Raw genomic sequence first — 12365 nt, 5'->3', positions numbered from 1 at the left:
TCTAACCGTAGCGCTAAATACTCCTAATATTATGAGAAATCTATTCTCTCATTTAGAATTTTAAATTTATAAATAATACTGTCAATTTTTAGTTGTAAAAGGGGATATTGAAATTCAATAGGGATTATTTGAAACAGCTATTCAATAACACATATAACTAAACACTTTTGTAACCTAATTTTTTCTCCATAAGTTCTTCCTTTCATGGTACAGCCAAGTAAGCCAGCCAAACATGCAATGGATTCTCATCGGGTGAAACTGACAAAATGTGATATATTACAGGACCAAATATTTTTTATACAGGGACTCGTTTGCTACATTGATACAAAAAAGTGACGAAAATGAGAGGTTTTTCTTTTTGTTTAGAGAGAGCGAAAACAAAGGGCGGGGGCGCTGGTTTTGAGAGACAGCCATTAAAGTTCGCCAAAAAAGAAGGCTGCTTTGATAAATCCTTCTAATCTAATCAACGCAAAAATTCCATCGATTGCGGCCGTTAATCAACTACACGCATCTTCTCCTTTTTTAGTAAAAAAGAAAAAGGAGCTGTCTCCTCTCCGCCTCTCTCTTTACGCACACATTCGAAAGCTAAAACGACAGAACAAACAAAGAAGAAGAAGAAGAAGAATTTTGAATTATTATTGCAGAAAATTTTCAAAAAAAATAAAAATGCAGTTCTCTAAACTTGACGATTCGCCGATGTTTCGGCAACAGGTTTCTCTCTTCTTTTTGTTTCGTCGCCGATATTCTGAACCGAAACTTCCTGTTTCTGATCCGATTAATCTCCACGAATTCCACATTGCATTGATAGCATTTTGAACGCAGTTTTTTTCTTGAGCATTTTCTTTTTTGCATTAATTTTCGCTGGCGGACAAGAAATTATAATTCCAAATGCTAAGCTACCTTTTTAATTAATAGTTTATAATTACTTAGCATTAAGGATTCTGCTGTATTTTTTTTTAAAATTTTACTTGACATGTGTTTATTGTGAATTTTGCGCGTGAACAATATGAATTTATGCACGTTTTTTTTTAAGTGTATGTGTGTTTTTGGATTATGGTTAATTTGTAGCAAATTGGTGTGAAAATAGATGCAATGCATGGAAGAAAGCGCGGAGGCATTACGAGGGAGGTGTTTGAAGTTCTACAAAGGATGTCGAAAGTACACGTAAGTCTAAGTTGTCGTTCGTATAATGTCGAGTTTATTCTGTGATGTCGAAAATGTTGCTTAGTGTTGTGTTTGTTGAAATTTGCAGAGAAGGGCTTGGAGAAGGATATGATGGGGATATTGCTTTTGCGAGTGCGCTTGAAGCTTTTGGAGGAGGACATAATGATCCTATTTGTGTTGCTTTTGGAGGTAATATCCACGTTTACTGTTTTTGCTTATCAAGTGAATTTGTTGTTGCTTTTTATGTTGCTGGATAAGAGCAATACTCTGCCTGTAACTCTGCTCGTGTCGCTATGTAGAGAGTTAGCTATTGCCCCAGTTGAGTGAACTGCTTTGTCTTGTAACTTTGACGGATAGAAAGCATACATGGTTACTTGCTGTGAAGTATTTGGACTGACTTGCATTTGAAATTCAACATCTCTCTCCAACTGAAATCGTCCCTTATTTTTATCCTGATATGATGTGAAGATAATCACTGGTGTAACTAGCTGACTTGCTCCATAGTATGGTCCAAATGTTCGTGCGGCATGTCAAAATTTTCTGTTCATCTGTTGCATGCATGCATTTTTAACTGGTATGGATAATTTTATTATTAGTTTAGAGCATAATTAAGTGATACTTAGCCAAGGTAAGCTGTAATTGGGCGTAGCTTAATATTGAATCACTTTCATGACAGGATCAATGTTAATAAAATCACATTAGCTTTTGAAAAACCAGTCTTGAGTTTAGATTTGGGGTTTTTTCCTCAGAGTGTGAAATATACTCAAATCACATTAGCTCTTGGCCAGTCAAGATGAAGCAACATGTATTGTTGCGCAGCCTGTTACATGTATCTTATTCATGCTTTTATCTTTATCACTTTTTTCTTTCTTTCCAAATGCTGTTATATTTACCATAATTTCTGGTATATGTAAAATTCAAGGGACCTATTCTATCAAAAAAGCAAAAAAAAAAATCTAAGGGACCTAATAAACAACTCGATGCATTAGCTGTTCATAACCTAGTACTGCATTTTTTTGGTCGTCCTTAGGTCCTGTTATGAACAAATTCACAATCACGTTGAGAGAAATTGGTACATACAAGGAAGTTCTTCGGTCACAGGTAGACAATTTATAACACGGTTTGCATGCTTCCTGGACTTGCTAGATATGGTTTTCATTTTGTCCATTTAAATACAGAATATGGAAAACTGTTTTAAGTGATTTGCTGTACCGCCATTTGAAATTGGCCTTCTCAGGTGGAGCACATGCTAAATGATAAGTTGCAGCACTTTGTTAATTTTGATCTACAAGACATCAAGGTACTTCGTATTTCCTGTCAAATAGATGCTTTCTCTGTATAAAAAAGTCAATGCCTGCAAGTTTGGACTTCATAATACTGTTGCTTAAGAAGAATTCCATATACACTGACTTCGTTGTTTATTTGTTGAAACTATAGTGTGCTCATAATATATAATCAGAAATATATCCATTTTTCATTGACCATCATCTAAGCTCTGAGAACAATCTTGGACTTCTCTCTAAAAAGACTGTTGCTTAGCTACAGTTAATCTTTTATTGTTGCAGGAAGCACGGAAACGTTTTGACAAGGCTTCCGTGATGTATGATCAGGTGGGTTGTTCATCTAATACTATGATATAACTTTGAAGGTATGCATGTAAATTCCGTGTCTTGTCTGCTGATAATCTCTGTTGCAACCTTATTGTGGTTTTCATTCTCTAAATTCCATGTAATTCAGCTGGCATTGTGATGGCTTTCATTACTCGTGATTACATTTTCATTCCTGATTGGGTCATATCTCAATGTTGTTTTTGCACAAAGGCATTGTAAATGCACACTAACATTTCAAAACATGTTTTTCTGGTTTCCTTTCTAAATGCTGAGGAGAAATTATGTGGTACAACCGTACAAAGGTACTAACAAGTTAACCCAAGAATCATCATATAGAAAAGAAAACTTGAGTAAATTATTTACCAATATCTCTCAATTTTTGGTGGTATTGGTTTCCCAGTAAATGCATATGTTTTGCATGCAGATAGATATTTACATATCCAGATTCTTAGTAAGCCGATAGAAGCAGCAATTGTGAAATTCAAAATTTCCAAGTGTTTTATGTAAAAGTAAGGAAATAATTACAAATATGGTCCAAGTAATAAATGCCCTTCATAATAGATTTCCTCATAGTGTACCTTTCCCATCTGCCTTATGGATTCATTTGCTCTGTTTTTTTCTGGAAGGTGAACTCATATCCCTTGGACTTGAAAGACTAATACAGGGGCAAAATATACTGGTAGTTGCAGGAGAAAGGTACTCGTGGTAGATGCTCCTTATATCCAAAACAAGAATGAAAAAACTCATAGAAAAGGGACATTAGAGTTGATTGATTTATATATGCAACCTGTAATCCAAGTCCACCTTATGTTTAGGTTTTCAATCTCTTGATTATATATTCTTCTTTATCCGATAACAATCATACCTATAAAACTAATAACAATACATCATTATCATCTTCTAGGTCCACACTTGCTAATTTCTTTCAGATTAGTTTCATCTCCTTGTTTTATAGAATGGTTTTTCATTTCCATTCAGAAGTGTTGCTAGGACTTCTTTTCTTTTCTGAAGAGGGTTCTTCTGCATGAGTAATTATTTATGGTTAATATACTTCAATTTTCGAGGATTATGTTGCCCAATATATACTTGATCATGACAAAATTCAGTTCCAATTTGATGTTGTGCTGCAGGCGCGTGATAAGTTTCTTTCACTGAGGAAGAGTACTAGGATGGATGTAACTTCTGCTATACAGGAGGTACAATCCATAGCATCTGACTTCTAATACTAAAGCACCATCTAGTTTTGTGTGTAGGTTGTTCAGGTAGTTAATCATAGGTAACCATCAGTTTAAATCTAATTTGGTAGAGAGACCGTTCCAGGAACTGCACAATGCAAGATCCTCTTTTGAGCAAGCACGCTTTAATTTGGTAAGTTTATTCAACCGAGTAACATGGATCCTATAATTTTTTAATAAGCAGCCTGGATTAAATATAATACATGATTTTCTATCTCCAGATTAGTGCTCTTTCTGTTGTCGAGGCCAAGAGGAGATTTGAGTTTCTGGAGGCTGTTAGTGGAACAATGGATGCTCATCTTCGATTCTTCAAGCAGGTACCTCAGTGATCATGTGATCATATTAAGGTTGAATTCATTCTCGAATCTGTATGTTGTTGACTTTGAATTCCTGATTGTTTTAGGGATATGAGCTATTGCACCAGATGGAGCCTTTCATTAACCAGGTCCTTTTTAATTTTAATTGTTCCCTCACAAAATTGTACTGTTAAAAAATTAGTTCAGTTTCCCCAAAAAGCACATTTTTCTTTTCAAAAACAATTTCTCAAGTCCTTAGTTCTTGTATCTTGGAGTTGTCCATTAGTGACCTTGAAGAAGCTTTCATTTTTTTCTGTTTTTCTTTTTTATGGGGTTCAAAAGGCATTTTTCGAAGAAAAATACAAGATCCTATAATCATTATTACCATCATTCAACTCTTATTTAAGAAGATCTAATTGACCATGTGAACAAAAGATTGTCTATGCCATCTAGGACACCTTTAGGACTGGTTAAAAAAGGAGAGTATAAAAGTTTCTAGTCAAGCAACATGAACAGAAAGGGTAAAGCCCTCAATGGTTTATGAAGGGTTGCTTGAAATTGAAATGTACCAATTAAGCACTATGTCTTTTGACTCCACTAATAATTGATCAATTTTGCCCCACTTATAGAGGGGATTGACTTTCAATTAATAGAATTTTCCGTAAGGTTAATTTTGTGGCTTGCCTCCTACATGAGGTTCTAAATTCCAGTATCCATTAATCTGATTAAGCCAGAACATTCTTTCTTGTCCTCTTCTTTGATTGTCTCTCGTTGCAGAAGTTGGCTGCTTCATATTTGTAGCCTCACCTTTTAAATTTCTCTTAGTTGAAACAATATATGAGCCATTGGTTGTTATGTATAGGTCTTGGCTTATGCACAACAATGTAGAGAATGTTCCAACTATGATCAAGTATCCCTTCATGAAAGGATGCAAGAGTTCATGAAGCATATTGATCAAGAAAGTAGGCATTCTGTAAATGACATTTTCAGTTCTCCTCGTGAAGATAGCGTGCGACCTGCTGCTAGGAGTTCACAAAAAGTGATAGAGGAGGTTATGCAATCTGCTGCTAAGGGGAAGGTAGTTCACAAGTGCAGCTCACCTTTAACAAGACTTTGTCTATAAGTTGAAAATTGTCTTTAAGTTGAAAATTTTGTCTTTTCCCCACAATTACTTCATCCTCATGGTATCTCTGCTTGCATGACTAGCTAAGACTACAATTATACAGGTTCAAACCATTCGACAAGGATATCTATCAAAGCGTTCCTCAAATTTGAGAGGTGATTGGAAAAGAAGGTTTTTTGTTCTTGATAATCGAGGGATGCTTTACTACTATCGCAAGCCATTCAACTGGTCATCCGTAAGCCATTCACTGGAATATAGCCTATAATGTTGAGAGCTGTCAATTATATACCTCTTTTAGAGTCTGATATCTGTTCACTGGATGTTATGCACCGCCCTATTTCAGTCAGGTGGGAGTCAATCCGCGGTACAGAGAAATGGTTCTTCTGAAAATGGTCAAGGATTGTTGAGTCGGTGGCTTTCTTCTCACTACCATGGTGGTGTGCATGATGAAAAATCTGTTGCTCGTCACACTGTGAACCTTCTAACATCAACAATAAAGGTTGATGCAGATCAATCAGATTTAAGATTCTGCTTCAGAATTATTTCACCAATGAAAGTCTACACTTTGCAGGTTTGTCATCGAAATGCAGCTCAAACATGTAACTGGATATTGACTGTTGAATATAAAAATAACCAGGAAAAGAAAAAAACTTATTCTCCTTCCTGCTGTAAATTACAATCAGGAATGAGTTTGTAAATTTGAGAAGTAGGTTAAGTTTGTAAAGGTTCTTAATTGTATTGGATTTTAATGCAGGCAGAGAATGCATTAGACCAAATGGACTGGATTGAAAAGATAAATGGGGTGATCACTTCGTTATTGAGTTCCCAGATAACCGAAAGAGTAAATATCTACAGTTTTTCAGTACCCTGTATCTTTTGTGTCGATTTGTATATTAATGAACATGGCCCATTTATCTGTCAGTTTCTTTCTTCTAGTCCGATGGGAAGTGGTGACCATCACTCTGTTAGTGAGAGTGGCTCGTTCATAGATTCTCCTGATCAGACAGAGATTGAGGAGTTCACGTTTGATACTGGAAGTCATTTACATCCAACCAGAAGTTTGCGACGACAAGATTACACCATAAAAATTGAAAAGCCAATTGATATGTTGAGAAGAGTACCTGGGAATGACAGATGTGCTGATTGTGGTGCACCTGAACCAGACTGGGCATCCTTAAACCTTGGTATTCTTATATGCATTGAATGTTCTGGTGTTCATCGTAATCTTGGGGTACATATATCAAAGGTAATTTATCAATGCTTGATCATGTCTGTTTCATTGTTTCTGAATGGAAGTTTCAGATAAGAATTAGGAAATTTGTGCTTTTCTCTGATGAACCTAATACATGAACCTTAGAAGCATTGTATTTCAAAGTAATGTTTCACGAGAAGCACAGGCAAACATGAATGAGGGGGACATGCTTGCGACCACATGTCTCTACAAGCAAGTATACTAAAAGAAAACTGTGCTTCTGTTTACCAGTTGACCTAAGCATTATTCTTGAGTTTATGCACAAGCCACCACTGTTAAATACACTTTGATCAAAACTGAACCTAGATCAAATGAATCCTTGCTTTATTCTTCTTACATTGTGTATACACTTGACTCCTTTTCCATACAGTTCTGCTCTCTCTCTCTCTCTCTCTCTCTAATAGGAGTAAGGTGGTTAGGGCATGTAAGCGAGGTATTATTAACTTTTCTGAGGGTACTAGATCGTAGATTTGTTTAACTGTTACATTTTTGTGGTGCTGAATGTCCAAGTGATCTATAATTGAGGCTGCCAGTGATATTCTCATTTGAAAGTTAGATCAGTACCGAGAAATACTTTATTCCTCTGCCTGTGCAAAAGTCCACTTGCAATTATATTATGTTCCTGGATATGCCTTTACTGTTTATAGATAGTCTATCTACTTATATCAAAAGTGAAACGAAAATAAAATCAGTCATTGCTTCACTTTTCTTACTGTGTGCGTACACTTGACCACTCCATTCGATACCACTCTCTCTCTTAGTGACTTTGAGGGGACTAAACTGCAGATTCATTTAACTGTTACTTTTTACTAGTCCTGAAAGTTGATCTATAATTGAGGCTGCCAGTGATACTTTTGTTGGAAAATTAAGATCATTACTGACGAAATATTTGTATTCTTCTGTGTGAACAATAGTCTACATGCAACTATAATGTGTTCCTGGAGTTGCCTTTACAGTCTTAAATATACTTACATCAAACCTGAACCTAAAACGGATGAGTCTTTGCTCCATTTTCTTACTGTGTGTGAACTCAAATCCTATTCCATACAATTCTCTTCTCTCTATCTCTCTCTAATAAGTTTATAGTGAATAAACTTTCACATCATGTAAAGTCTGTTACTGTTACAGTTGTTAATATCTGAATTTGGGTGTGTTGAGAGAGAAAAATCCAGGTCTTTTATAATTGTTTGATGTATTTTTGTTTTATTTGCTCTCTTTTATTTGAGCTTGGCCTCATTGATGTTTGAGTATATTTACACTTATGGTATTTTGCTCTGTTCTTCCTTCTTTTTGCACATTCATGTTGCATTGTGGTAATCCTTCAATGCAGGTAAGATCACTAACACTTGATGTAAAAGTGTGGGATCCATCTATCTTAAACTTGTTTCAGTCACTGGGGAATTATTGTGCAAACACAATTTGGGAGGAGTTGTTGCATCCAACAAGTTCTACTTCTGATGAAGCACTCAGGTCAGTAATGCAGAAATTTGATATGCTTTAAACTGTTGTGTTTTCTATTCTTTTTCTTCTTTTTTTCAAGATTTTTTTTTTCAATACTAATAATTTGGAAGTTTTGGTGGCATAGATTTTCTAAATCTGATAGACACAAGCAGTTCCGCCCAAGGAAACCCAATCAAGATGATCCTATATCAGTGAAGGAGCAGTTTATTCATGCGAAGGTATTGCTCTGAATAATTCCATTTCTTTTGGACATCTCATGTTTATTTCCCCAGTCTTATTTAAGAACATCCCAACCAATCAGTGGAGATTGTGACAATGTGACATTTTTCTCTTGCTCCCTAGATGACTTTCATTCTGAAAAGAGAACATGTCTAATATATTTTTGAACCAAAGATGGATTTTTTTTGGAGAATGAAAAAGAAATGGAATTTGTTAGTAAACTAATTGGTCATTTATCATAATGCTTCTCGAAGCTTAGGATTTAGTAGATATACATACCATTCTCACACTGATAGTTCTGTAATGAATGCCTGTAGTTAGTTTATGGGCTTAACTTGGGAATGGGTGGGGATAGACCCAGTTCTTGGTCAAAAGGTAGATTATGAAGGCTCTTAGATACTTTTCTCGAAGTAAGGAGACGACAAAAAAAATGGTGAAAGATTTGAATGAGATTTGCTAGCAACTAGGATACAGATAAGAAAGGCATAAGTACTGAGCTGTCTCATATGTGGATTCTTTTACAACAGTAGCAGTCTTTTGATGGTCTTTAGCTCCTAATCTAACCATCATTATACTCTTTAAGCATTTAACTGGCAGCGTGGGCCCAAGGCTGTATGGTCCCTTTAGGGGATTATGCATCTACATGTCTGTGTTTAGAAGTTTGGTTAGAGTGGTAATTTAGGTTTTGGTTTGTTTCTTCCTAGTCAACACATGCCGGTGCCTTGGGAATAACTATTACCTCGCATAAAGTGACTTGATCATTATTCCATTTGTTGCTTCAGCAGTTGCGAATATATGTCAACTTAAGTATTAAAGAAACAGATACTTTGGCATCCTCATGATTTGTCTTTCTGGCCTCCTTCAAACAATTTGACTTTTCAGCCTCTTCCTAACCCATTCAGATGATTGCTTTTTGTCACCTACATTCATGATGGGGAAACCATGTGCTCACAGAAGGCAAGAATGCATGTAAAAATTCCTAATTTTAAAGTTCAACACATTTTGCAACTTCCTCTGATATGCATCCTGAATTTGCAGTGTTTTACTCTTTACTTTGGCATGTGTGTTCATCCAATTCCTGTTATTAGCCCTGATGTTTACCTTGTCAATTTTTTTTGGCTTATTGATTGAAATGTCTCATTAGGGAGTAAGTGTAGGTTAGCTGTAATAAGCCAGTAGATTATGTCATTTTTGGACTCAATATGATTGTTTTCCTGTATTGCAGTATGCACAAAAAGTTTTTGTATTCAAGTCAAGGGACAATCAACATCCAGTGGTGCAACAGATGTGGGAAAGCATCCATGCTAATGACAAGAAAGGAGTTTACCGCCATATTGTCTGCTCTGGGATAGATGTCAATGCTATCCATGGACAAGCATCATTTAGTACGTCCTTAACAATGGCCAATGTGGTTGGAAGAGCTGGAAAACCTTGATCTCAAGTTTGATTGCTTTGCAGGTGATTCTTTGAACAAGCTATCAGCAAGCTATCTGACGTCATTAAATAGAAGTGAGGACCAGCTCATAGAGGAAATTTCTGATGGATGCCCTTTGCTTCACCTTGCCTGCCTAACAGCTGACAATGGCATGGTAGAACTACTCCTACAATATGGTGCAAATATAAATGCTTCTGATTCAAAAGGTCATACAGCACTGCACTATTGCATTATCAGCAAGAGATATCCTATTGCAAAATTGCTTCTTAGGAGGTAGTTCTTTCTTTTCTCTAGCCCTTGCTTTTCATGTCCTAACCAGCAAAAAATTGTAGATCATCTTGTTCTGGAAAAGGATCTATCACATCTTCCTTACGCTTTGCTTTTAACTTGGTAAAATTATACATTGCACTTGGGTTCTTTAAAGTAGTTCTGTTGGCTTTGGTAAAATGGAAAGTTTTTTCATCCACTGTTAAGCTGCTAGCTTCTTGAACTTCCCTACCAACATCTTTCTATGCCATAATTAAAATTCCATCTTGCTTGCTATTTTTATTGTGGGGGAAAGGAATTTGATAGTGTAAAACTGTGAATATGTCGGCAAGCATCCATGTTGCGTATTTATGTTATATTAGGTTTTTGTCAATAATTTTCTGGATTTATCTGAACTTATTCATGGTTGGAGGCTATCATTTCTCCTTGATCTCTCTAAGAGCTTCTCTTATGAAATTTAATGTTTTTTTCCTTTCGTCTTCCTTTCCTTTTATAATGCTCCATGCACTGAACATTTTGATATAAGGCCATTAACTAGTTATAGCCTATAATGGCTTTGAAGTATGGTTTTGAATTCTGGAGGGAGAATTCAGAAAGTCCTCGTGACATTTTTAAACTTTCCACCATTATGGTTGCAAGCCAAAGACTTTAACATTGTACCAAGAAATGGCTTGTACCAAATATCTTGAAGATCTGGCTGAGACCTTTATAGGAGTGAACAAGAATGTCAAGGTCTTCCAGTACCACCAAAACATAGCTTCCTACAATGGAACCATAGATTTGGATAGTTCTCGGTGTCTTGTTTTGTAACCTCTAATGTTGATGGCTTGATATAATGTCTGGACAGTGAAGCAATGACATGAATACAATGTCAGATAATTTCATTGAATGTGAAGTGTCATGAAACAAGAAAAGGCATTGCAAAAATACATTTCTTTGTTTAACACACGGGCATCTAATATAGTTGTTAGCGCTCCTATTTCTGTTTTCTCTCTGCACTTTTTACAGCTCCTCAGACATTTAGTTTTAAGATCAAGTGACTTTAGTAGAAGATTCCTTTAGAATCTCCATACTTACTTACTTTGCTTGACCAGCTACCTTATAATAATGTCATAAGACCTCTGGTTGGGTTGCAGGTCTCTAGGCCAATTCCGTCCGCAATGTTTTGTAGTGGCATTAATGGCATTATCCACATAGCTGCAATGCTGATCTTTATGATTCTGCGGATAAAATCCTACACAATTATATTTCACTTCAAAGACTATCCTAGTGCAGGAGGGAAGAACGTTTCCTTCATATCCAGTCTTTTTTCCATGGACACTTTCATGAAAATTGAATGCATGTTTTTGTTTTTTGGAAATAAATGATCACCAGAACTCTTTAGAGACAAACCTGATTCCACTGAAGTTGTAACAGATGTTCTCTCAAGATTAGCCCTTTGCAAATGGTTTGGATGAATTTATCATCTTTTCAATACCAAATGCTTATCATTTTCCATTTTTTTCATTTACAAATCTGACGATGCAGGGGGGCCAATCCACGAGCTGTGAATGGCGAAGGTAAAACAGCATTACAGCTTGCACCAGGATCATCCATTGATGACGGCGAGCTTGTTATTCTGTTAACAGGCAAACTCTTTACCGAAAGACGGTGAATGGAGTCTCCAATTCAAATCAAGGGACAACTTCTGTATCATATTCTAGTTATTGTAAAGTGGTTTCTTGTAAAAAAAAAAAAAAAAGGGACCAAAATCTGTTTGATTACAAGATGCGGTGATTGGCTGTTAAGTCAATCTTCCATCTTCATGAGATATATACGAGTTCAGTCTGTGTGTAATAGCCAAAATAGGTGCTTAAACTTTCCCCTCCAAGCTGACCTTTTTTTACCCATCAGGATTGTGGTAGGTTATAGCTGTAAAGTTATTGCACAGCCTTATCTTCTTAACTCCTTAGGATTCTGACATGATGTTGTTGTAAAGTTACTGTATTGTTGTTTCCAGGTTACCCCGGCCGTTCTTCCTCCAAAACTGGGTTTCAGTGTATCATCGCACTCTAGAAAACGATCAAAAAATAACTCATTAAATTTTATGATCAAGAAATTACTTACGATCAAGGAATAACTCTCAATCAGATGGAATAATTTATTCTCTGAAATTTCCCCACGTATAGATTAATTGATGAAATATCCCATTATGAGTTGAGAATCAAATTTTCTATTTATTTACGTACTCGACATGTTAGACATTTGTAATTTGAGGTGAGAAGGTCCCCTTCGCAAGAGTCTGTGACCTGTCTTCCAAATTG

At 36.0% G+C, this 12365-nt stretch overlaps 1 protein-coding gene across 1 annotated transcript; it reads left to right on the top strand.

Annotated features, from left to right (window-relative positions):
* Positions 1-376: 376 nt before the first annotated feature.
* Positions 377-12088, top strand: LOC7456644 (ADP-ribosylation factor GTPase-activating protein AGD1). The gene is made up of 20 exons (XM_024586529.2): positions 377-711; positions 1088-1164; positions 1253-1353; positions 2195-2265; positions 2402-2464; positions 2730-2774; positions 3905-3970; positions 4095-4142; positions 4231-4326; positions 4413-4454; positions 5168-5383; positions 5532-5663; positions 5772-5999; positions 6183-6269; positions 6351-6674; positions 8011-8150; positions 8266-8359; positions 9586-9745; positions 9819-10068; positions 11590-12088. Exons 1-20 carry the CDS (start codon positions 667-669, stop codon positions 11714-11716), a joined length of 2412 nt encoding a protein of 803 aa, XP_024442297.2. The 5' UTR covers positions 377-666; the 3' UTR covers positions 11717-12088.
* The last annotated feature ends 277 nt before the right edge of the window (positions 12089-12365 follow it).

Source organism: Populus trichocarpa, chromosome 15 (genome assembly GCF_000002775.5).
Source record: "Populus trichocarpa isolate Nisqually-1 chromosome 15, P.trichocarpa_v4.1, whole genome shotgun sequence".
Lineage (NCBI taxonomy): Eukaryota > Viridiplantae > Streptophyta > Magnoliopsida > Malpighiales > Salicaceae > Populus > Populus trichocarpa.
Note: the sequence above shows the minus strand (reverse complement) of the source record. Positions and strands in the feature narration are given on the sequence as shown.

Excerpts from the sequence above, each read along its gene's own strand:
- LOC7456644 (XM_024586529.2), top strand. The coding sequence starts at position 667 with ATGCAGTTCTCTAAACTTGACGATTCGCCGATGTTTCGGCAACAG. Across the intron at positions 2,775-3,904 it reads CTTCCGTGATGTATGATCAG|GCGCGTGATAAGTTTCTTTC; the intron begins GTGGGTTGTTCA and ends GTTGTGCTGCAG. Across the intron at positions 4,143-4,230 it reads AGCAAGCACGCTTTAATTTG|ATTAGTGCTCTTTCTGTTGT; the intron begins GTAAGTTTATTC and ends TTCTATCTCCAG.